Below are 26,147 nucleotides of genomic sequence, written 5' to 3'. Positions count from 1 at the left end.
TAACGATCTCCGCGACCGATTTGCCATCGTCGGACAGGTTTACGGTCTACCTGCAGAGGTGGTGAGATTGAGACCGAATGTGAACACTATCACTACCAGTTAGGATTTATTAAGCCTACGTAGACTTTCCAGGATTATAAATCATCATGAAGTGTCTATATCTGAATCCATCATTATAATGTACGGACAAATTACATGTCATAACCTTTTCGTCCAAGTGACAACATTAGCAAAGCCAGTTAAGGAGAGGTCCCAGGGGAGACCACGGCTCGCTTCCTCTGGGAAGCCACACGTTTCTTACAGCAACCCTGCGTCCCACAGCACCATGCATTTATACGGGCGATACATTATTAAACGACTCACTTTTTTCATCCGTAGCTCAGCCCAGTAATTGGAGTAACCACTTGAGTAATACTCCGGGTAATCCAGTTTCCTCCCGCATTCCGAAGAAGTGCAGATAGGCTAACCGGAGACTCTAAATTGCCCACAGGCATGAGAGTGTGAGTGAATGGTGAGTGAATGGTGTGTGTGTGTGTGTGCCCTGCGATAAACTGACGTGTCCACGGTGTATTCTCGCCCAATGCATGCTGGGGTAGGCTCCAGCACCCCCCTGCCCCCCCCCCCTCCCCCCACCGTGACCCTGACCAGGATAAGCGTGTATAGATAACGTATGGATGGATGGACTTGACTAATAACCCAGCCAAAGGAATGCTGGGAATGGCTGACATCACAAACGGTGAGGGCCGTACGGAGTGAGCCGCCAGAGTCCGGTGAGCGTGCAGCCGCGGCGGGCCGCTCACAGCGGCTGCAAGATTGGCGAGGAAGCACCAATCAACACGTGAGGGTCACACGGTGGCTCAACTTTAGCAGGCTATGCTGAGGGACTCTCCAATGTGTCTTGTGACAGTGCAAGAGCGCAGAGCATTGACACAGGAAGTGACTGGAGAGCAGTCTGGAGGCCCGGAGTGTGCTCTGATGCAGCGCAGAGCCATAGGGCGGCCCTGCCTGTGGCCTGTGGCTGTCCTGCTGCACGCTGCTCCCGTGTGTCCAATCCCATGCTCTGCGGTGATGGACAATTGGTATATCACAGCACAGAGGCACAGAGCTCAGATAAAAGGTGCCACTCTCTTTCCCTATTTCTCTCTCTCTCTCTCATCTCTCTTTTCTCTCTCTCTCTCATCTCTCATCTCTCTTCTCTCTCTCTCTCTCTCATCTCTCTGTCTCTCTAGCTCTCTCTCCCTCTCATCTCTCATCTCTCTCTCTCTCTCTCTCTCTCTCTCTCTCTCTCTCTCTCTCTCTCTCTCTGTCTCTCTTGCTCTCTCTCCCTCTCATCTCTCTTCTCTCTCTCTCTCTCTCATCTCTCATCTCTCTCTGTCTCTCTAGCTCTCTCTCTCTCTGTCTCTCTTGCTCTCTCTCCCTCTCATCTCTCATCTCTCTCTCTCTCTCTAGCTCTCTCTCTCTCTCTCTCTCTGGCATGTGCCCAGTTTTTTTTATCATCCTCGAGCGGCAGAACTGAGAGTATGGTAAAGGGAAGTGTGCCCGTGTGTATATCCGTCTCTGAGCTCGGAATTTGCATCTTTTGTCAGTTATTTCTGCATTCAAAAGCACCGGAGCTTTTCCTCCTCCTTTTATTTACAGCCTTTTCATCCTCGTTCATTTCTCCTTCTCCGTACGTCAGAAGTGTCAGCGGAAGGAAGATTACGCTGCTTCGCTTTTCATTCCCGCTGAGCGGTCGGATGGAGATGGGGAGGGCTGGCGTGCTTTTGACTAATAATTGAGCGGTTGTTCTTCGGGCTACAAAGAGAGGCTCGGTGTTCCTCTCATTGTGAGGGTTACACTTCAACACGAGGTCGCTCCAAGTTGTGTGTCTTCATCAATGCAGAATCCACCGCTTGTTGCTCTGTCTGATTTTCACATTTGTCTTGCATTTCAACAGTGCCGTTGAAATATAATTGTCGGCTGTTTGTTGTGCCGTAAATTAAATTTCTTTTATTGCATTCACACAATAAAGTGCCAGTGTTCAGAAAACCTTTTTGGATCGCAATACACAATGCAAGTAGTAACATAATAATAACGTTTGGTTATGCCAATTGTGTACACATTGGATCTTGATGAATTCCTGAACAGATTTTGGTTCTCTGTGTCTTCATGTGTGACTCAATGTGAATTATGTTAGTTTATGCACCTACACATGATGTTTCAGATTTGTTTTTGTCTGGATAGAACGTAATATCCAAAGATAGAAGTAATTCAATTCACTGAGACTCCTAAACAGAAAGGTACACAATTATTGTTAAAGATTTACAAAATGCTGGCATAATGTATCCATACAAAGTCCATAGGCTTTTCAGTTGAGCAAAACTTGTTAAATATTGGACCACTTTAATGAGTATGATACCTTTCTTTCCTTTAAACATTGACTGAAACTTGTTCCACACACTCAGCACATCTGCTAATCTCATGTTCAGTAAGAAATCTTACTGTGCTTTTTAAAACGTTGGTTAAGTATTTAAAACTGGTGCATATCTGGTACATGTTAATCATGGCTGTTGCTAGTTCTTTCACATAGTTCATTTCTGTATCTCCCTTGATTTTCACACTGAGTGAAATTCCATTTGCATAAGCTGCATTAAACTAATCTGATATTCTGATTAGTAGGACCTGGGAGCAGGTGGGAGGCGCTCTGTAAGAGCACGCAGCCCCCGGTGGCTATAATTAGTACTGCGTGGGTTTCTTTTCCCTCCTACAGGGCCTGGAAGGTACTCTTCCTGCAGTCCACACAACGGCCTCATTTTTGTCTGTTCTGTACAGACAGGCAAGGATCATTTTGACCTAATTTCATTTGGTGGTCCCATGATTTGTCAGAGCGCATTTGTTTTGGCAGATGCCTTCTCCGACATTAATTCAGCTGAACGTATTTTAATTGCACTAGAGGGTGCTATTGGGAGGACGGCTATGGTTTTGTTCACTCAGAAAGTTTAATTGAAGACATGCAGCACTGTTAACGAAAAAAATAATTAAGTATCAACATGTACAGGCATTTTGGGCCCCATTAAAGGGCCTCACATTGAGTCCCACCCCATTCACCCCCACTCTGGCCTGAGGTATAATGTGTATTCAAGCACTTACATTTTACATTTTGATACATGCATTTAATACATGTTTATGCATACAGTATGTAAAAACAGAACTGAATCTTTAAATAAAATTTGCAGTTTTAACGAGGACCTAAAAATGTGTATGTCCCCTGTAAGGGGGTGTTCTGGTCCCGCCTTGCACCCCTCATTTCGGGTCTTTCAGTAAAGTGTTAAGCTGCTGGCACTGCGATGCACCCAGGGTGGCTGCTTTGTCCCAGTCTGAGAGGGTGTGCTAATTTGGGCTGGTCTATGCTAGTCTGGGGGATTGCACATTCCTCTTCTTAACATACAGTGTATATACCGCATCACAGCATAAAGTGGAGGTATGTCTCAACCCTGGCATGTCTTTCCTCTTTCGATAGTTTCAGATAATTTTGCTACATATAATATCTTTCACCATGGAGAGGCAGCTTGATATAGCATACTTTTTCAGGGTCTGGGTTGAGTGCATACATGCGTGCGTGCGTGTGTGTGTGTGAACAGACGCTTTTGAAATTTCATCCCATCCCATGTTGATTGTGTTCGATTCTGCTTGTTAGCTTTCACTTAATTTCTCAATCTCACATTGATTCCACCTCTGTGTCTGAGCTCCTTTTTTCCTAGCCTCAGCCCAAACTTGAAAATGTATTTCCCATTTTATGAACAACTGCCCTTTTTGATACGGACACGGGTATTGTCCTAGTTTCAGCTCTGCACAAAAAAATTTGCTGTCCTCATTTGTATAAGAACGATATACTTTCAAGTCTGCGTGCTGTGTCTGCCACAGTATCACAGTTGCTTGTCCTGTTTTAAAAATTATTTGTCATGACTTCTGTACTGTATAAAGCAGGTTCAACTGCACCTTTAAATTACTGGTTCAACTGCTCCTTTAAATTTTCTAAGCCGGATTTGAATGGAAATTTCAATGCTCCCTGATGAGCCAATAAGCATTATGTGCGGAACATTCTGTTTTATTTAGCCCCCACTATAAAATTATGCGCTTTTCCCCGAGATCTAGATCTTTTCCCCGTCCCACTGGACAGCTCTGGGGCCCGTCGCGTGAATTGGGCATTGTTTTAAAAAAAAATTCATTTTGGCTTTCTTCTCTCAGGTCTACGCATTGTGGCCATCTCTGGCTGCCGTGTGCGTTTGGAGGTTCCGTTAGCGCAGAGAGAAGGAGGGAGGCAGAGCCGTAATTGGACGCACATGCACATGCAGTCACGCAGGCATGGGCACGGGAGACCGAATGCGTAGATGCGCTGTATCAGTGAGAGGAGAGCACACAGGCATGGGCACGGGAGACCAAATGCGTAGATGCGCTGTATCAGTGAGAGGAGAGCACACAGCTGGCACGGACATGGAGGCATCGTGAGGGAGACCAACATGGGCATAGAATGCTGTCCTGTATCAGTGAGAGAGAGAAGGCAGGCACCAGAGGCGCATCTCATGTTCTCTCGTGTTCCTGCTCTCGTGTTGTTTTTTTCTGTCTTTCACCTTTTCTATGAATAGCTCCTGCCAGCTAGCTCTCTCTTTCTCTATCTCTCCCTCTCTCCCTCCCTCCCTCCTTCCCTCTCCCTCGCTCTTCTGCTAACCTCTCTCACACATACAAACACGCACACACACACACACACAAACCTTGGGTGCTGTTGACTCACACCTGTTGGAGGATGTTTTTAAAGGAAAATGCCAGTATTTTCCGTCTGAAAGACAAAGTAGTGCAGTAGTACCCGATACTGATGATATGCCTCTAATTGACTCAGAATTGCACTCATCAGGAAAATCCAGTGTGTGTGTGTGTGTGTGTGTGTGTGAGTGTGTGAGTTTGTATGTTTAATTGGTGCTCAAAAGCAGCTCTAATTCCCTTGTGTGAATGTGAGACGCAGGCTTTTATTAAGCCTGGGTTTTTTCACTTGTGGCCAAGCTGAGTTAAGTGACTGTTCCTCCCATTTTGAAAGATCTTTCAGCAATAAAATAAAGATGAGATCAGAGAAACGGCAAGTAATGACACTCAGACTGTGAGGGAAGAGGGGAGGGGGGGCAGTTTATGCTTTGATCTTCTTCCAACCCACACATCTCTATCTCTCTCTCTCCCTTTCTTTCTCTCTCTCTCCCTCCCTCCCTCTCTCTCTCTCTCTCTCTCCCTCCTCTCTCTTCTCTCCTCCCTCTCTCTCTCTCTCTTCTCCCTCTCTCTCTCCTCTCTCCCCTCTCTCTCTCTTCTCTCCGCCCCTCCCACCACTCTTGCTCTCTCTCTCTCCTCTCCTCTCTCTCTCTCTCTCTCCCTCCCTCTCTCTCTCTCTCTTTCTCTATCCTTTTCTCTCTCTCTCTGTCTGTTTAACAGTGCTGCAGAAGCTGTAACTCATGATCATCGTTCAGCCTCCTTGCTCAAATTCTGCACGTTCCCTCCTTAAAAAACAGGAGCCCGTGTAACATCAGTGCTGCTCCATTCTTCCCACCCTCCCCTCCTCACCATTTTCACCCCTCTCTGTCTCTCTCTCTCTCTCTCTCTCTCTCTCCCCCAGCCTGCGGTTCTCTCCCTGGTCTCTTTTCTCTCCAGTGGCCTGCCCTTCCTCTGCACTCTTCTCCTCCAGCCTGTGCCATCTGGGGCTCCTGCATTGCACACTCTTAACACCAGGGGGCAGAGTGGTCCTTTCACTCTCCTTCACTCTCTCCTCCCTCGTTCCTCTTTCCATCCCATTCCATTCCTGTCCTTTCACTGTCTGTTTTTTTTTTCACACACGTGTGCGCACACACACACACACACACACGCACACATGTACACAAACACACACCCATACACACATATGCACTGTCCTCTGGCCAATGTTATATTTTCTTGCTAATCTTTCCCCTTCTTTTTCTTCTTGCAGCTTATTTTTTTCTTGTTTATTTTATGCTATTGTAGGGCTTTGCGTTAGCAGGCACCAATGGACAAAAAGCACTAAACCTGTTAGGGCACTGTTTTTTTTTTTCCTGTGTGGAATTGGTGTGAAGCATAATGGTCTTCCAAAAGCCAGCAAAGATATCTTACATTACATTACATTACATTACAGGCATTTGGCAGACGCTCTTATCCAGAGCGACGTACAACAAAGTGTTACCAGACCATGGACAAAAGACGAAACCTGTAGAGCACTGTTTTTCCAGTGTGGAATCGGATGTGAATGCTGATGGTTCTTAAACACACTAATCTGTGGATCATCTTTCCTCCTGCAAATGTTTATGGAATCAGTGGTGTTAAATATTGCATAAAAAAAAACAAATCTGAGTAAGGCTGGGGATCGATACAGGGCTACGCCCTGCCAGTGAGCCGGTACTGAGCCTTTTCATTGATCTTTGGGCAAATACGAGACCTCCACAGACAGGACTTTCATGTCAACAGTAGTCCCCCAAATTTCCCTCATCAATTTACAAACACGTGAGAGCGCTTAAGAGAGCTTGCTTTGCCCCGGTTCGCCCTGTGCTTCGGCAGAGCGGCTCGGCCTTTCCCTCTGCAGACGCCTGAGGGGTCATGGGTATTCACAGCTCTTTACGTTAAGTAAGCCAGCATGCTCGGAGGTACCGTCGTCTGGCACGAGGTGCGTTCAAACCGCCCTGGCATTCGAGGTCCTGAGCAAGCACCTAGCCCCTAACTGTCTGGCGAATGAGAGGCAAACTGTTAGCGCTTTGGATAAGACGCGCTCATAATGGAGGGCATTTATTTGTCCTGCTCGGGCCGCGGTCCGCGGGGATTGCTGAGCTGCCCCGTATTTCCGGGCCCTGACTACACCCGCTCCGCGCGCCTCTGGGCCGCTGAAGTAACGCAGCCGTAGGAGGTGCCCGCCTCCAAGTACATGTGATTTACATGTTAGCTGCTACATGGTATGACGCATAGTTCATGGCATGCTGCAAATCGCCATAGCGGCATGCCATTAGCATTCTCTAGCCTGAAATGGTAAGCAGCCTAGGCAGAGATAGCCAACACAAATACATAGCATGACATAGCATAGCATGGCATAGCATGACATAGCATAGCATGGCATAGCATAAGTATGTCAGGTCCCCCCTGCAAAAGAGATTTCAATCTCAATGGGGTTTTCCTGATTAAATAATGGTTAAATAACATAGCATGGCATAGCATAGCATAGCATAGCATAACATAGAATAGCATAGCATAGCATAGCATAGCATAGCATGACATGACATGACATGACATGACATAACATAGCCTAATGATGAGAACAGGCCCTTCAGCCCAACAATGCTCACCATTTTCCTGACTAAATTGTACTTAGTGTTCTGATTACCTACAGACTAGATAGTATCTAACTCCGTATCAAGCCTGGTCTTGAAAATTCCCAGAGTTTCAGCCACTGCTACGTTACCTGGCAGGTTATTCTACGCATTGACAACTCTGCGTTGAAAAAAATGTCTTCCTGGTTACCTTTTTCTCATTTCCATTTAGGTCCCTCCGTTCTCAACCTGAAGCATCTCTGGTAGTTCACTTTGTTCATCTCCTTTATGAATTTAAAAGCCTCAATTAAACCCTGCTTAAGTCTCCTTTTACTAAGCTTGAAGAGATTAAGCATTTTAAGTCTTTCCTCATGGCTTTAATCTTTTTATCTTTAATCAATTTGGTTGCCCTCCTTTGAACCTTTTTCCAGAGCCTCTATATCTTTCTTGTAGTACGGTCCTCAGAACTGCACACAATACTCCAAGTGTGGTCTAACAAATTCATTGTATAAGATAAGTATAACTTGCTTGTATTTATACTCAATACCTTTGGCTACATATCCCAGCATCCCAGTTGGTAATTTTTATTGCTGCAGCACAGTGCCTAGAACCTCAAAGTCTCTGATCAACCATTACTCCCAAGCACTTTTTTAAATTGAGCACAGTCCAATTTTGTTCCTCCCATAAAGTAATCCTGTCTAATGTTTTTATTTCCCACAAACAGAACTTTACATTTGACTATATTGGATTTTATTTGACAGGTTTCTGCCCACATCTGGATTTTGTTTAAATCTTCTTGTATTACTTTAGTAGATTCCAGGCTATTAGCTGGGCCTCCCAGTTTTGTATCATCTGCAAATTTGACTAATTCTGTATGTCCCTGTCAAGGCTATTGATATAACTGAGGAAGACCAATGGTCCCAGCACTGATCCTTGTGGTACTTCACTTCCCACAGTTCCCTGCTCAGATAATAGCCCTCCTACTGCTCTTTGTGTTCTACCCGTAGCCAGTTCCAAATCTACTCTCAGATACCTCCTATAATCCCTACTGTCTTCATTTTGCTAATCAGTATCTTGTGTGGTACCTTATCAAATGCTTTTTGGAAATTAAGTATATAATATCATAAGCCTTGTTATAATCAAAACACTTGGTAGCTTCTTCAAAAAATACCAGGTTTGCCAGGCATAACCTTCCCCTGCAAAAAGCATGCTAGTTATCCCTTGGGATGTTGTTGTTTTCAAGAAACACTTCTAACTTGTCTCTAATGATAGAGTCCAGTATTTTACATGTGATGCAACTTAAACTGACAGGCCTGTAGTTTCCTTGATCAGCACGGTCCCCTTTCTTATATATCGGTATTATATTACCTTGCTTCCAGTCCACAGGTATTCCTCCAGTTTCTAAAGACTGTCTAAAATACCTGCCAGTGGTTTAAAGATGATCTCACCTAACTCTTTGAGTACCCTTGGGTACATGCCATCAGGGCCTGCTGCCTTATTTGTCTTTAGTTTATGTAATTTATCCTCTGTCCCAATATCTGCTAAGACATTCTGAATATGTCTTTCAGTCTATTAGTAACCTCTTCTCTAGTAAAATTCTCAACAAAATAACTGTATAAGGCCTCAGCAATATCTTTATTCCTAAGAAGCACTTCTCCTTTTTCATTTCTGTTGCACCTGACATCCACCTTCACTTCCATTTTCCTACTACAGCGCTGAAAGAAATACAGCATGTATCGCTGTAGAAATCAGCTGTGACACTTAAATTTCCTGTCCTCTAAATGTGATGCATGTAGTTTTGAGATGATGGTGGGGTGGGGGAGTGTTGATTCTCTCTAACAGGTGGAATTGGGTTGATGTGGATGCTTGTGTCACACAGACCCAAAACTCATTTGTTCGTTTTCTCGCCCCCCCCCCCCCCCCCCTTGTTCTTCTCAATCTGCAATGCCCGATTGTACGTGACAGTACTGTGTATCAGCATTCATTACCTGCAGTGTCTGCTACCCATTCAGGCGTCTGCCGTCTGCTCTCCTCTGAAGCACGAGAAGCCACCGCCCCCTCTTCTCATCATAGCGGTGCGTAAGCCGGGCTCTCGCGGACGTGAGTAGGAGGAAGTGTGCGGTTCAACAGGCAGACTAGTGGGCATCCGGGCTGCCCCGGGAGGGGTAATCCCGGCCGACCGAGGCCCTCCCGTTCCTGGCGACGCTACGGCCTACTGGACGTGACCCAGCGGGGCCGTCGGGCGTCGCCCGCGCCGGCACCGCATTCCATACCCAAAACTTGAGTTTTAAAGGGTTGGGTTTTTTTCGACCCTCGCGGGGCGACCTTTGGTGGAGCCGCAGAGAGAGAGAGAGTTATAACAGCTGATTAACGCGCATCAGCCAGTCTTACTCCCAGCGTGAGGCCCATTATCCGCCGTGAGGGCCCTGCTGCGATTCATAAAGGCCGTCGTCGTGAGGAATTGTGGGTTCATCCCCCCCCCCCCCCAATCGGGGAATGGCGTAGATGTTGTCATCGCCTCGGCGGTGCGGCGCTGTGCGGCGCGTCATGTCGCGGTGAAGGGGATCATGGGACACGCTCTCTATTCCCTGCTCTGTGGCTAATGATGGAGAAGTAGACGTTTACACAGAGAGGGAAGATAAAACCGAAAAGAGAGTCCTAATTGGCACAGAGACTCCCACATACTGCCAATAGGATCAGAGAGAGTTCCACAATGGAGAGCGCAAAGGTGGATCAAGACATTGAATGTGGCTCGTTATATACTGACAAACACACGCACGCACGCACACACACACACACATTCACAGATATAGACACACACAAACACACACACAGACATACACACACACACACACACAGACATACACACACACACACACTCACAGACATACACACACACACACACACACACAGGCACACATTTGTGCACACACACATATTCTTGCGCTTGTCCGCAGCACATCTGTATCCACACACCTTCAGATGAATTATGTTTTGATGAGTGCCATTCTGACTGTCCGCTGGCTGCATCCATTCTGCTGTGGGATGTGCCCAGGGTTTTTGAAACAAAACTAGCCTCCACAAATCAAAAGCCAGGAAAGGTTAAAACATTCGTTAAATTCCTGCAATTATTACGAGCGACTGCCAAGAGCTCACTGCTGCTATCCTGTGCTCAGACCTCCTTCACGACGTGGTCCGGAGCTTAAGGGAGAACCTTGTTATCAGCGAAGAGCAGAGCAACAGCGCTCATTAATGCAAAACGCTCCAGACCTGGCAGGCCCTCACTCTCCGATTGACTTCTCCGTCCACAGCAGACACGGACCCAAGGTGACCCGTTGTGTTCCTGTCGGAGGTGTGTTAATTGGCTGTCATTGTGCCTGAGAGGCATCAGAGAAATCTCAACCACCCCCCCCCCCCCCGCCCCCCAACCACACCATTGGTGGCCTTCACCCCACCCATGATTTACACATTCACTGTACTCTATCTATCCTGCACCCCTGTATCCTCCAGATTACAGGGGGAACTGGGAGGCAGCCATGATTCAGTGGGGGTGATAATGATTCCCCATTAGCCCAATCTCCAGAGTCAATGTCCTACTCATCCATAGAGCATCTCTTTTCTCTCTTTTTCTTTTTCTCCCCCCATCTCTCCAGTCTTTCTGTCAAATTAAATTTCAGCTATCCTTGATTTATGGGCCTTTATTTATATTAATTTATTGTAGATATATTATATATATATATATATATATATATATATATATACTGTATGATGATGAAAGAGAATAAAACATTTAACACAGAACAATTAACCCTCAGCACCAAGTCCCAGGATTAACGCGGTGTACAGATGGTGTAATTACTCCATTTAGCCCTAATCCTCCCTGATAGTGGCAGGGAGTGCCGTATAATTGGGCTGCCAACTCTATGGTGCAGGGCAGGCTCACCAGAAAGGATGTGCGTGTTTTTCATTCCTCTCAAAAAACCACACAATCTAAGATATAGAAACCAAACTTAAACCTAGCGCGGGCGATGTAGCAATGCTGTTGTTCTTGGCACCGAAGTAGATTGGGAAGGAAAGGGGAAAGTGGTCTGCAGCATTAGCCGGTTTGGAGCAATCATAGCTTGTTTTATGTGACTGGTGGAGGGTTTTTGATCGCAGACTTTTAATAGCGAGGCTTTGATGGCCGAGTCTGTCAACCAAGCGTCTTTTTCTCAGTGCTGGTAGGGTAAAAAAAAAAAAAGCCAAGTTCATGCTTTAACAATCGGAAAAATGGACTCTCCGTCAAAACAATGATTGATGGGGTTTTGACGGCTAAACTTGTAAGCAGAGCTGCCTTTTACAAAAAATGAAATAAAAAATCAATAGCAGTGCGCTGAAGGTGAGACGTGATGCTCTAATATGAACTGACAGGAGAATATACTGTTGCTAGCTTGGGGTCAACTTGGATTAGAATAATTAGCTTGAAATGAGGTGCCTCTTTCTCAACTGCCAAGAAAATTATCCTACAAAATGGCACTGGCGGAAGCATGTGCAGGACGAGCAGTCGTATTAGCAGTAATGATATATTACACGACTGAAGTCATTTTTTAAGAAAGATAAAAGCTGCTATTTGAAGACTGTAAATTGACAAGCCGGGTGCCAGTTTGACAGGGCATTTTTAAGCTCTGAGTCAGGTGAGACGGCGTCCCTCGAGCCAGTTTGGGACATTCTAACAGTTGGGTGCCGTCCTGCAAATGGAAGGACAAGCCAATCGCAGTCGAGTAGACCGCAGCGGTGGATGTGAAGGAATCCACGGGCCACCGTTTCACGTGCTCCGGACTCCCGGCTTAGGCTAAGTGGGATCAGAGGATATAAAATGGGTAAAGTGGACGGCCGCAGAAAGCATTCTTATGGCTTCATTTCACATCGAATGTCACATGCACTTGGCGTGATGGTTCTTCCGCAGCGCGTGCTCGGCGTTGGATATTCTGAGCCGCGCGAAGCAGCTGCGTCTTCCTGCACGAGTGTAGCCGTCACGGGGTACTAGCGCCGCCCCCCCCCCCCCGACCCCACACCCCCCAGTTCCCCGAGCCTTTCTTCCCCAGCAGAGATGTGGAACTGCTGCCCTGGTTTTTGCGGTGCTCAGCCTGCGCTGGCAGGAGTGGGGGCTGCCCTGGGAGGACGTGAGGAAAGGTGGTGGAGCGGAGAGCGGGGGAGGGGGGGGGAGACGAGGGAATGGAGAGAGTGGGAAATGAAGAGGAGGAGGAGGAGGGAGGGGAGGAGGAGGAGGAGGAGGAGGAGGAGGAGGAGGAGGAGGAGGGGGGCAGAAAGGGGGGATTGTACAGACAAAGAGAGACCGATGGAGCAGGTATCGGGGTGTGGCACGCTGCTGTCGAATCGCCTTTGATGGGTGTGAGACAAAGAAACTTTTCGGGAGCTAATCCCGGACACCCGAACCCCCAAATACTGTGTTGGGCACTGCGGGGAGGTGCAGTAAAAATGTCTGGGTTCTTTTCAAGCGGGGCCCTTTCCTAGTGCGGTGTGCAGTGTTTGTGAAAATCTGTATTTGTGACCACTTGGAGGAAGCTCGAGCGTATTAATGTCGGAGGGGGTAGGCGTGATAATACGTTACCGCAGAACATTTAGACTCACCGCTGTCCTCCTGGGAGACCGCACGCCAGGGAGAGACTCAGTCAAAATGGGTGCTCGCACTTTCACTTGGCGAAGTGTCCTCTATTGGTGTCTGTCAACACGGAGCAGAGGAACTCAGAAAAAATAAGGAAGTCCTGAAGTCGGCTTGTCAGTTGCGTGTTTAAACCCAAGCTCCATGAGTAGGAGATATGGAGGCAGATAGGACCTGACATTTTCTTGAAGTGTGAGTACAACTGTCTGTAATGTTTGCTTCATATTTTGTGGAGAGAGGACTTATACTCAAGGAGTGGGATGCAGATTACTTGGCATCGAGGAGACTATCCTTGCTCCGATGCACATTTCTGGATTTGTTTAAACAACGGAAGGGGCAGGAATGCCTTTTGAGAGGCTTTAAAATAATATGTAGGTTGTGATTGCCATTGACTTATGTTATTTGCTTTTAACAGGATGAGCTCTGAAGCGCTTGAAAGCATTCCTTTTTAATCCAACTTAGAAAAAACAGGCTCTGTGCTAACGCGCTGATGACTTTCAAAGATGCGCTCTTCACCATGACAACCTGCCGTTGGATGGGGGAGGGAAAGAAGACATTTGAATGCACTGTGTGCTAAAATAAAAAAAAAAGAATGTATTTAATGAAGAGGCGAGCCTACTTGCATGATCGAGATAAAAGGTAACGCGCAGAGGTAAGGGAAGATAACGTGTTGGATTTAGCGTGTCTATGAATAACCGCGTACCCCAACCGTTGTTCGTGAGCGCGTTGCACCCGTCCCTGGTGTCCGGGGTTTTTTTGGCAAGATGGTTGAATTTGAGGTGCACGGAAATTAGCTTTAAAAGGGGCTTGAGCCTGACCTGTTCCCCAACACCCCTCCTCCTTTGCCTCTGTCCGTCAGTACATAACGTTAGTGAATGGGGAGCCTTAACCCCGCCAGTGTTGCCTCCTAGAGGTTGGTAGGAGAAAGAGGGAGAGAGAAAGAGAGAGAGAGAGAGAGACAGAGAGAGAGAGAGAGAGAGAGAGAGAGAGAGAGAGAGCATATCATGTGCCTCAGTTTGCTGTGTATTAATCTCTAAAGTGATTAAATACCCAAAGACAATAAGAGATCAGAGCAAATGCTGCACACTAATGCGCACACACTTGCACACACACATATCCATAAATACACTGCCTTTGCCTCGGTAGGTTCATACACACACCTGAATACTGCCACACAGTTCCTCATCCCTCTCCCCTACTCTCTCTGAAGCGTGCACTCGTTCTCTCTGCCTCTCTCTCACCCTCAGTTTCACCATCTCCCTCTCCCTCCCTCCCCTCTCCCTCTCCCTCTCCCTCTCTGCCATCTCATTTCTTTGTTTTCTTCCTCGCAGCACAGCAGAATCTTCATATTTTTATTTGTTTATTTCATCCTCCTCCTCGGTATGAGGGCAGCCCTTCTTTCCCGTTGCTAGCAGCTTCACTCCGTCTCTCACCACACACACACACGCACACACACACACACACACACACACACACACACACCTCCGTTGCTCCCAGCGGAAGCTCCTCCATGCATCCTCTCCAAAGGACTATCCTTTTGTGTTCCGGGCTTTGATTGGATTTTCTGCTTCTTCTATGGTTCCTGTTCCCGAGAAGAAGAAGAAAACAGCGTCTGACTTTGCCTTTCCTCGCCTGAAACCGGGATCATGTTCTATTTCCAGCTGGTGATCATGGCCGGCACGGTGCTCCTGGCTTACTACTTCGAGTACACGGACACTTTCCCCGTCCACATCCAGGGCTTCTTCTGCCACGACAAAGCCTTCTCCAAGCCCTACCCTGGCCCGGAGGACAACAGCAAAGCCCCTCCGGTCCTGGTCTACTCCCTGGTCACCGCCATCCCCACCGTCACGGTAAGAGCCCCGCCGCCAGTCTGCTTTCTCTGATGTAGCTCCGGTAGCTGGAGTGTGTGTGTGGGCGTGTGTGTGTGTGTGTGTGTGTGTGTGTGTGTGCGCGAGCGGGTGTGTGTGTGTGTGTGCGTGCATCCACACGTGTACACGTGTAACTGTGCTCGAGTGTTTAACTTGTCAGATGCTGTGTTTCTGTGTTAGCGGTGAGGATTTTTTTTTACAGTAATGTACGATTCTCTGTCCCTGCCTTTTTGGAGGAGTGTCGCTGTGTCACTGCTGCCTGTGTGTGCATGCTGTAGGTGTATGTGGTGTGTGTGTGTGTCTGAGCAGGGGTGTTTTAATCTACAGCATTCTGCTCTGTGAATGGCAGATTGCAAAGATTGCCTGGCTGTGTGGTCCCTTTCTGCTGCCCTCTGTCTCCATGACACTCTGTCACTCAGCAATGGGTGTTACAGTCAGATGCAGAGTGTGTGTGTGCATACATGGGTATGTGTATGTGTGTGTGTGTGTGCATGGGTGTGTGTGTGTGTGTGTGTGTGTGTGCATGTGTGTAATGTGTGTGTGCATGTGTGTGTGTACACGCATGTGTGTGATGTGTGTGTGATGTGTGTGTGTGTACATGTGTATGCGTGTGTGTGCATGTGTGTGTGCGTGTGTGTGTGTGTGCATGCGTGTGTGTGTGTGCAAGTGTGTGTGTGGTGTGTGTGGTGTGTGTGGTGTGTGTGCATACCTGCGTTTGTGTGTGTTTGTGCGTGCATGTGTGTGTGTGCATGCGTGTGTGTGTGTTTGTGCATGCGTGTGGGTGTGTGTATGTGTGCACATGCGCGTGTGTTTGTGCGTGCGTGAGTGCATGTGTGCGTTTGTGCATGTGTGCGTGCATGCACGTGTGTTTGTGCGTGCGTGAGTGCATGTGTGCGTTTGTGCATGTGTGTGTGCATGCACGTGTGTTTGTGCGTGCGTGAGTGCATGTGTGCGTTTGTGCATGTGTGCGTGCATTTGTGCGTGTGGGTGCGTGCGTGTATGTGTGTGTGTGTGTGTGACATTGCCAGTGGGCTCATAGCATTCCAGTGAGTGTGAATGAATCCACACCTGTCTCTTGCACTCTCACAGCCAGCCTGCAAGGGACATGGGGAAAACTTCATGTGTCTTACATACCTGAGACACAGCAGTGACTATAGGCCAGGGAGGTCACTGTACACATTCTACAGGTCGCCGCGTTTCCCGCTCATTTCCGCAGTAAGCACAGCCATTGGCATTGCCTTGGTGTGATGCGTTAAATGGCGCCGGGGGCTGCTGCAGTTCCCTGGAGCCTTAATCCTCATTGATTTCCATCACCCTCGGGTTTTGCTTTACAAATTAAAGCCAGAAGTCATTAGATCCAGTCATTATCTGAGCTACGTTGGCCTTTGAAGCAATTCTCAAACGGCGGAATAGCGCATGATGTCACTTTGTCCTCCGCGTCGCTCCGAATGCACCAGCCTCCGACAGAGGCACTTGACTAATGCTGTTTTTGAGTGGCTCGTTGGCTGGGTTTAATGGTCCTCTACCGTTGATTCGCCTGGTTATCGTCAGTGACTTGCGGTTCGCGCGCTGTTCGAACCGCGGCAACTTCACCGGTGCGGTCGGGATGGAGTGCTCCTGAGTGCTTCATCTGATCATAAAAATCCGATGCGAAATCTGAGCATAGAGCCCAGGTTTCGCTGGACCCTCATGTTAAATTCAGGTTAAAAGGTTTAAAAAAATCCAGCATTGTCCAGTGATTAATTTAATTTACAGCAGAAGTGACAGAGATATGTAAATCAAACTGCAGTAATTCCTTTAACTGTACTCATTAGAAAATCACACTGCTAACCTTTTTTCAGATATGTTGACCTTTGTTTCTCACCAGCTTAAATAAGAGTAAATTCCACCTACACTGAAAGCTTAGGTTACATGTATGAACTTGTTGGTAGCCTTACTGAAAGTAATATAAAATAGGCACTGATTGGCTATTAACTTATACCCCTATACCCTATCATGCTATTTCAGGATTAGGAGTATATAGAATTGTGAAGACAATATTGTATCACCATTTCACTGACGAAGGTGGTGAGTTAAAACTTGAACGTCTGACGTTAATATGAATCATTGATGGAAGCTAAAGAGGGATGAACCATAGCTTGACATACAGCCCCAGAAATACTGCTCTACTGGATTATAATAAAGTTTTTATGGAGTTATACTATAATGGAGTCATATTTGTCTGCACTATTACTTCTTGGAGTTATAGTGCAGACACATTCAGCATACTGTTCTGCTCTGTAAGATGGATCTCACGGTCGCTTAGATTGTGTCTGCAAGAGGATGCGTACGCCGTAGGCAAGCAGCAGAGGACGCATGTAGCGTATCCAACCAGCAACACGTAGAGTGCCACCGGTCAGGTGACCTTTCTGTTAAATCATGCACTGCAAATTATGCCTTTTTTTGGATGAAAATTTGTCATCTACCATATGGACCCAGAGACATCAGCCCTTCTAACACCCAATGAGAACCTGCTAATTGGCATTTCTGCACGACACCACCACCAAGGGGCACAGCATGTGATCAGACCTCACTGATCCACCCACAGCACACTGACACTACGCCCTGCCTGCCACCAGCTGTCCTGCTGAACACTGCCCTGCTGAACGCTGTCCTGTGGGAACACTGTCCTATGGAACGCTGTCCTGCTGAACACTGTCCTGTGGGAACACTGTCCTGTGGAACACTGTCCTGCTGAACGCTGTCCTACGGAACACTGTCCTGCTGAACACTGTCCTGCAGAACGCTGTCCTGCTGAACACTGCCGTGCTGAACACAGTCCTGCTGAACACTGTCCTGAGGGAACACTGTCCTGCTGAACATTGTCCTGCAGAACGCTGTCCTACGGAACACTGTCTTGTGGAACGCTGTCCTGCTGAACACTGTCCTGCTGAACACTGTCCTACGGAACACTGTCCTGCTGAACACTGTCCTGCTGAACATTGTCCTGCAGAACGCTGTCCTACGGAACACTGTCTTGTGGAACGCTGTCCTGCTGAACACTGTCCTGCTGAACACTGTCCTACGGAACACTGTCCTGCTGAACACTGTCCTGCTGAACACTGTCCTACGGAACACTGTCCTGCTGAACACTGTCCTGCCAAATGCTGTCCTGCGGAACACTGTCCTGTGGAACATTGTCCTGCTGAACACTGTCCTGCTGAACATTGTCCTGCAGAACGCTGTCCTACGGAACACTGTCTTGTGGAACGCTGTCCTGCTGAACACTGTCCTGAGGGAACACTGTCCTGTGGAACGCTGTCCTGCTGAACACTGTCCTGCTGAACACTGTCCTGCTGAACACTGTCCTGCTGAACACTGTCCTGCCAAACGCTGTCCTACGGAACACTGTCCTGCTGAACACTGTCCTGCTGAACATTGTCCTGCAGAACGCTGTCCTACGGAACACTGTCCTGCTGAACACTGTCCTGCTGAACACTGTCCTACGGAACACTGTCCTGCTGAACACTGTCCTGCTGAACACTGTCCTGCCAAATGCTGTCCTGCGGAACACTGTCCTGTGGAACATTGTCCTGCTGAACACTGTCCTGCTGAACATTGTCCTGCAGAACGCTGTCCTACGGAACACTGTCTTGTGGAACGCTGTCCTGCTGAACACTGTCCTGCTGAACACTGTCCTGTGGAACGCTGTCCTGCTGAACACTGTCCTGCTGAACACTGTCCTGTGGGAACACTGTCCTGTGGAACGCTGTCCTGCTGAACACTGCCGTGCTGAACGTTGCCCTGCGGAACACTGTCCTGCAGAACGCTGTCCTACGGAACACAGTCCTGCTGAACACTGCGATGGGAATCTCTTTAAGTCCTTCGGCACAGGGGCGTGAACTTCTCCCTCACACAGAGCTGTGATAGTAGGCCCTGGTCACAGCTTCGCTTTCACCCAACACCCCATTCCCTCACATCTCCACAGTTTTAGGCACTTTTATTTGAACGTATCGTACGTCGCTTTGGATAAAAGCGTCTTCCAAATAAATGTAATGTAACTCTTTCATCTGGAACACAAGTCATTACATTACATTACAGGCATTTAGCAGACGCTCTTATCCAGAGCGACGTACAACAAGTGCATAGGTTTCATGATGTAGAGGCGCAAAAGAAACACTAGAGTGAAGTAAGGATCGTAGTGCCAGAAGTGACCACATCGATCAGGACTCCAACCCTGTAGAGTAAGCTTGTTCAGCAAGCAAGAATCCTACCAAGTACAAACTAGCACTGGAATCACACCTAATCATACAAAAACAATCCTGCCAGATACACTAACATAATCAAATTATCCTAGCTAGGTACAGGTACAGTCAGTGCTGAGAACCTAAATACCCTGCTTAACCTTAGATTGGGTGGCAACCAGTTAGCCATATAATCACGATGAACCCCATTTCAGCCCATAGTGCATTTGTTATCTCCCCTATTGTGCGTCCTTTCCAAAATCCCACGTCGGGGCAGGTCCACAGGCCGCTCCCCCCGTGCTGAATGGGTAGACATTGACGAGCCACGCGACGGAACGGAATCTAAGACGGGCGAGGACGTGGCATTAAATAAATAAACTAAATGTAGCTGAGAGAGAAAACCTGCATGGCGGCGGCCATGACAGTGTGGCAGACCGCACTGCCGGCAATCGTACGCAGATTAATTGTTCGCATTCGACCTGCGCAGACGGGAGCCGAAGGACAGACGCTAGATTCGCAGACGGAGATTTGATTTGCATGAGGTACGATTAGACTCTCATCGGTCTGCAATCAGCATAAATCAGGCTCAGGTGAGCATGTGTCAAATAATTTAATCAGGCGTAGAGCAGGAGATCTTTAACGACTGACGCCAGGCTGGCCAGCGGAGGATGGGCTCCCCCTTTACAGCCGGGTTCCTCCCGACAGCTCTTTTCACCGGGTAGCTTTTTCCTTTTTCCTTTTTCCCGTTTCTTTCTGTGAAGCTATCTTTGCGACAGCGTCTCTATAAAAAGCTCTGTAAGAAAAATCTCTGAAAGAAAAACATGAAAGTGAATTGCATTGAATTGAAAAGCACAAAAGACCTTGCCCTGGGTCCACTTATCGGTGGGTTTCCCCTCTGAAGTTAAAAGTAAATGCAGGAGGGGGACCGTCTGAATTTGCTCAGCCCGGAAAAAGACATGGCTGGATTGAAACTGGGCTGTGCTTTTGGCTGGCTGCCAGCGGCGCAACAAAAGAATTAGCTTTGTCTCACCGTGGGTAGCGCGCATGTATTCAGGTCCACTGGAGTTTCTTGAGTTGGTTTCGTGGACTGGAGAAAAATATGGACAAAGTCACTGTGACATCACCCACTGACTTTCTATGGGCTAGGTGAAAGGCATTTAGAAGCCCCGGGAAGTGCAATCCGCGGACGCTGCCATTTCTGTCAGGACCACTGTCATCAAAGTAGATCTTTATTGACAATAAAGGCAATACAGTTATGTTTGGCGGTATGGCTCTGTTCTGGAGCTCTCCCGCCAACCACGCAGCCCACGTGGATAAGGCCGGGAGGCCAGCAGCCAAACCCCCCTAGAGGGGTACACACAGAACAGATCCAGCAGCAAAGCAAGTTCTTAACACATAGGGATGGAGCAATACAAATTCTTAACGCATAGGAATGGAGAAATGCAAATTCTTGACACACAGGGATGGAGCAGGGGTGGTGGAGGGGATTTACGAAGCAACGTGCAGCAGCTTGCATGCAGGAGGAGCAGCCGAATGAGTAGAGGGAGGCTGTTTAAGTAGACCGCCCTGTTAAGTGAATGTACTGTCATAGGCGAACATCACTCAGCTGAGCCATCAGCTGATTCAGCCGGAGCGCTTGACTCTCGTGGCCTGCCAGAACTACGCGATGCTCCATTTTGTACAAATTGATGCCGGAGACTGTGCAGTAGGGACAGGAAGTTTGGTCGACCACTAAGCGTGTGAGATACAGTGACTTGGCAGTGACTCCAGCTGTCCCTGATTCATCCACAAAAATGTCACAGTTTTGTCTGAATCACACAATAACTTAACAAATCAGCACATGAGGAGACATTAGACAAAGAAAAAACACCTACTGTGACTACATTTTTTTTTGTGGCAAGAAATAATTGACTTTGTATTTTGACCATATTGTTACCATTGACGTACATTGAAACGAGGAGGCAGAAACACGAATACTGGAGCCAACCGCACTGGCGCTAGTGAGCAACGTCTCTCAACGAGACAAGGAAGTGCGCTTCAGAAACACAGCCCGGTTTTTGGCCGCTCGGTAACTTCTGTAATAGCGCCCTCTAGCTGATCGCCAGGATGTGTGCAGGCCTGTCCCCGGGCTCTCAGGTGGAGTGCTGGGAGGCTTGTGATGTGGCAAAAGGCCACTGGCTCGTGAGCGCGTGAATGAGAGGAGGGCTCCCTGCAGGCCTGCAGGTGACGGCAATGATGTGCTTCGAGCACCGTGCAGCGTAGGATTCGGATGAGAGGAGTGGTGGCGTGTGGGAGCGCAGGTTAGCTCTCATTGGTTAGACGGGGCAGAGCCTGGCAGCTCATTATGTCTCCTGTCTGCTAGCTGGCTCGCTCTGAGAGGGCGGTGGCACGCTCACTGCACTCTGAGCCCCAGACTGGAGCCCGGCCCCCCCTGAACCCCCCGACAGAGAGCGTAAACAAGCACTGTCACGCTGAGCGCTCTCTCTCTCTCTCTCTCTCTCTTTCTCTCTCACACATTCTCTCTCTCCCTCTCTCTCCCTTTCTCTCCCCCTTCTCTCTCTCCCTCTCTCTCTCTCTCTTTCTCTCTCTCTCACACACACTCTCTCTCCGTCTCTCTTTCCCCCTCCCTATCTCTCTCTCCCTTTCTCTCTCTCACAGACACACACTCTCTCCCGCCCCCCTCTCTGTCTCCCTCTCGCTCTACCCCCTGCAGGGACAGAAATGAATGGCAGAGACCCACTCCAGGGTAGCACAACAGAGACACACACCTATTACACACACGCACACCTCTGTCTGATGTACTCTGGTAGCAGACACACACACCAACGGCAGACACACACACTGATAGTAGACACACACAGACACACACCAACAGCAGACACACACACTGATAGTATACACACACAGACACACACCAACAGCAGACACACACACTGATAGTATACACACACACTGATAGTAGATGCACACTGACACACACACTGATAGTAGATGCACACGGACACACACACACTGATAGTAGACGCACACAGACACACACACTGATAGTAGACGCACACAGACACACACACACTGATAGTAGACGCACACAGACACACACACTGATAGTAGACACACACAGACACACACACACTGATAGTAGACACACACGGACACACACACTGATAGTAGACAGACACAGACACACACACACACTGATAGTAGGCGCACACAGACACACACACACTGATAGTAGACACACACAGACACACACACTGATAGTAGATGCACACAGACACACACACACTGATAGTAGACAACACAGACACACACACACTGATATAGATGCACACAGACAACACACACTGATAGTAACGCACACACACACACACTGATAGTAGACACACACAGACACACACACTGATAGTAGATGCACACAGACACACACACTGATAGTACACACAGAGACACACACGGACACACACACACTGATAGTAGATGCACACAGACACACACACTGATAGTAGATACACACAGACACACACACACTGATAGTAGACACACACAGACACACATCAGTAGTAGTGGTATAGAATGAACCGGTTGTTTTCCCAGACGTGGTCACTTTCCCCGGCTCTCCCTTCTCCCTGCAGCGCATGCAGAGGCCCCTGGCCACGCTGCTCCACACGCGCTGTGTCACACACCGCCATGGAGACGGCGCCAATTAAAACACAGCAAAGCCCCCCGCCCCAACCAGCCCCCCCCCCCCCCCACCGCCTTACTTCACAGAGACTGCTTTAACTGTGTGAGTAATTACCACCCGCTCTTAATGATCTCCCCCAAACCGCGCAAAGGAACATGAAAGGCTGCCTCTGAAGCAATTATCCAAAACTTTAATATTAGCATTAGGCACTTAATATCGGCTCTGTTTTCACTGCTGTAATTATGTGTAGCTTGTTTGTTCTTATGCGGTTGGGAATTTAGCATTTCCCCCCTGCTTTTCAGAAGCGCTGAGACACCGCAGTGCAGTTAAAGGCGCGCGTGTGTACCTGACAGGGCAGGAGCTGATGGTAGACCTGGCTCAGTAGCCAAGGGGACAGGTTGTAGGCACAAAATGGAGGATCCTCAGCGCAAAAACGAGTAGCGCTGCCCCTCGCCCCGACCCCGCCGCAGCCCCGTACGCACGCGCACGCGAGCGCGTGGTTCCCCGCGGTGCGGCGGCGTTCTCTTGCGCGGCCCTGGTGGAAGCAGATGGCCTGGGAGGCCTCAAACCAGAGAGGACTGGCGTCCGCGTATCTGTCCGTCACAGGGAAGGGAGGGAAGCAGCAGGGAGGCCGGGAGAAAGGGAAACCAGAGACGAGAATAACTGACGGCGGAAAGAATCGATCGACAGCGTTTGGCAAGAGAGAGGGAGATGGAGACTGGAAGAGAGAAGGTTCTGTTCCTCGAGGCAGAGTGAGAATTAGAGATGGAGAGAGAGAGAGAGAGAGGAGGAGAGAGGGCGATGGAGACCACACGAAAAACTCAGTGTGTGAATAGCGTTCGGTAACAAGGGCACTACTGAAATGAACGTGGCTGCGATGCGGAGCGACTGTGCCAGACGCGTTGTGATGTCAGAGCCGCCGGGGCCGGCGGAACATCGGTGTAACACGTTTCCGGAACGTGTTCCTTCGCAAGGCCGCGGCCTGCGAGCTCTGCCTCGGTGACATCACCGCCTCTCAGCGCGTCATGCCAAGCACGGCCCTGAGAACGATGCAATACCTCGATTTTCCTTGAAAAGCCTAAATTTATGAATGGGTACCCAAATTGTCGGTGTCGAAAGGATGTCGTACATTGAGCGGAGCTGAAGAAATGGGCCTGTCCCTTAAAGGAATAAATCATTTACTCGATTAAATAAAAAATGGCGGCTTTAATTTTTAATGGCTGTAACTACGATTTTCCTTTGAAAGGACTAGGAGACCTTCAGCTTGAATCTTCACGGTCTGTGTTCCCCGCTAAAAAAAACAAAAAAACTCACCGTTGTTTGCTGCGCAGTGTCTGCGGGGCGAAGCTAAGCCGATTGGCGAGAAAGACGCTATCGAGCGAGCGAAGGGTGCACTTCTGACCGAGCGCTGGAGGCGTGCGCGATGGCGGCGATAAGGCTGCCCGTGAACGGGCCTGTGAAGGAGGCGCACACACGCGTGTGTGTGTGTGTCCCTCTGGGGGAATGTGCCCCGCGTGACGGATGAAGACACACACACACGCGTGTGTGCGTCCCTCTGGGGGAATGTGCCCCGCGTGACGGATGAAGACACACACACACGCGTGTGCTGAGACTAACGCGTGTTTGTCACAGCTGCTCTGTTCTGGGGCCCCTCTGAGAGACACGGGGAGGGTGGGGGGGGGGGGAGGGAGGACTCCTTCTCTTCCCTTTCTCTGTCTCTCTCTCCCGCTCTTTAGCAGGCATGACAGCCCGTGGTATCCATTTAACCTGCCTGTCTGAGAAGAATGTTCCCCCAGAGTCTGCGTTAAAAAAACTCACGCACACACACGCACGCACACACACACGTACGCGCACACACACACACACGCACGCACACGCAAACCACACACATACACCCCACACACACACACACACGCACACACACACACACACACATGCACACGCACGCATACACACACACACACACGCACATACACACGCGCACACACACACACACACACAGACCACCCAAACACACACACGCACACACATACACACACACCTACACACACACACATGCACGCACACACACACGTACGCGCACACACACACACACACGCACACACACGCAAACACACACACACACCCACGCACACACACGCGCACACACACACGCACGCACACACACACATACGCACACACACACAAACGTAAACACACACACATACACACACACACACACACGCGCGCACACACACACACACACACACCACACAAGCACACACACACATACACACGCACACACACACACACACATACACATACACCTACACACACACACACATGCGTGCACACGCATAAGCACACACACATACACACACACCTTTAGAGGTGTGTAGGTGTTCCCCTAAAACTGCTGTAGAAAAAGACTGGAAAATAGAACGGAGAGGGGAGGAGGATGGAGCAAAGGAGGGATGAGAAGGAGAAGTGTGGAGCAGAAGAGCAGAGAAGAGAAATGAGGATGAGGATGAGGAGGAGAGTGGGGTTCTTACACACTCATGGAGCACCGAGCGAGATGAAAAGGGATCAGAAGGGCTTTAACTGGAGGGAGGTGGGAGGGGACGAGAGAGACAGAGAGAGAGAGAGAGAGAGAGAGAGAGAGAGAGAAAGAGTGAGAGAGAGGGAGAGAGAGAGAGAGGGGGGGGGCAGGGAGCGAGAGAGTGTGTGTGAAATTGAATTGGAGCAGAGGTGGAGAAAGAGAGAGGGGAGAGATGCTAACCTACTTTTCCACACCGGGGTTAGAAATAGACCCATGCAGAGGAGATAATCAACAAAAGAGGGGATGAGAGGAAAAAGGAGAGATGAAAAATAGGATATGACACCATCGCGCGGAGACCATGACTGCATGGGCTCCCAGAGGCGCAGACATCAGAGGCATAAAAATGGAGGACTTTTGGAGTCACAATGCTAGCTCGGTAGCTATTCAACAGCCTCTTTCAACGGCTTAATGACTGCACATTTCTCCTGTGCCTCTTCCATTTGGATTCTTTAAATTTACAAACAGCAAAAATGCCTTTAAAGTATTTGCTGACGGTGGATTTAATGGAGGCATGGAGCTTGTCCCTCTCATAGCCAGTGGCCTGCTGGTTTGGAGATCTGACGGCTGTGGGATGCTGGAGAGAGTACCCCTGAGGGCTGTGCAGCAGGGCTGGGGGCGCTGGGGACGGGGAACGCAGTCACGGAAAGGTGGAGGCTCCCGGCTGAAGGGTTTTTCGTGCAGCTTCACAGGGCTGGCTTAGCAGGGTTTGACTGCCTGAGTGAGGAACCCAGAAAAAAACTGTCAAACCCCGTTTGTTCTGTTTGCCTCTAAATGACCCCCTTATTTCTCATCTTTTATTCCTCTTCTCC

General features: G+C 48.7%; 1 protein-coding gene across 3 annotated transcripts in view; it reads left to right on the top strand.

The window, feature by feature from the left end:
- Positions 1-26,147, top strand: part of LOC135248944 (phospholipid phosphatase-related protein type 5-like) — a 44,925-nt gene that overhangs the window by 4,589 nt on the left and 14,189 nt on the right. For 2 of the 3 annotated variants that reach the window (XM_064324039.1, XM_064324037.1), the window contains exon 3: positions 14,649-14,837. In XM_064324039.1, coding sequence (XP_064180109.1) covers positions 14,649-14,837 — 189 coding nt within the window. Of the gene's footprint in view, positions 1-14,088; positions 14,838-26,147 lie in introns of those variants that run through there. The other variant, XM_064324038.1, reaches the window with a different exon arrangement.

The sequence above is a fragment of the Anguilla rostrata genome, chromosome 2 (genome assembly GCF_018555375.3).
Source record: "Anguilla rostrata isolate EN2019 chromosome 2, ASM1855537v3, whole genome shotgun sequence".
In the NCBI taxonomy this organism is placed as follows: Eukaryota; Metazoa; Chordata; class Actinopteri; order Anguilliformes; family Anguillidae; genus Anguilla; species Anguilla rostrata.
The sequence above is the reverse complement of the archived record's forward strand: the minus strand, read 5'-3'. Positions and strand labels throughout refer to the sequence as shown.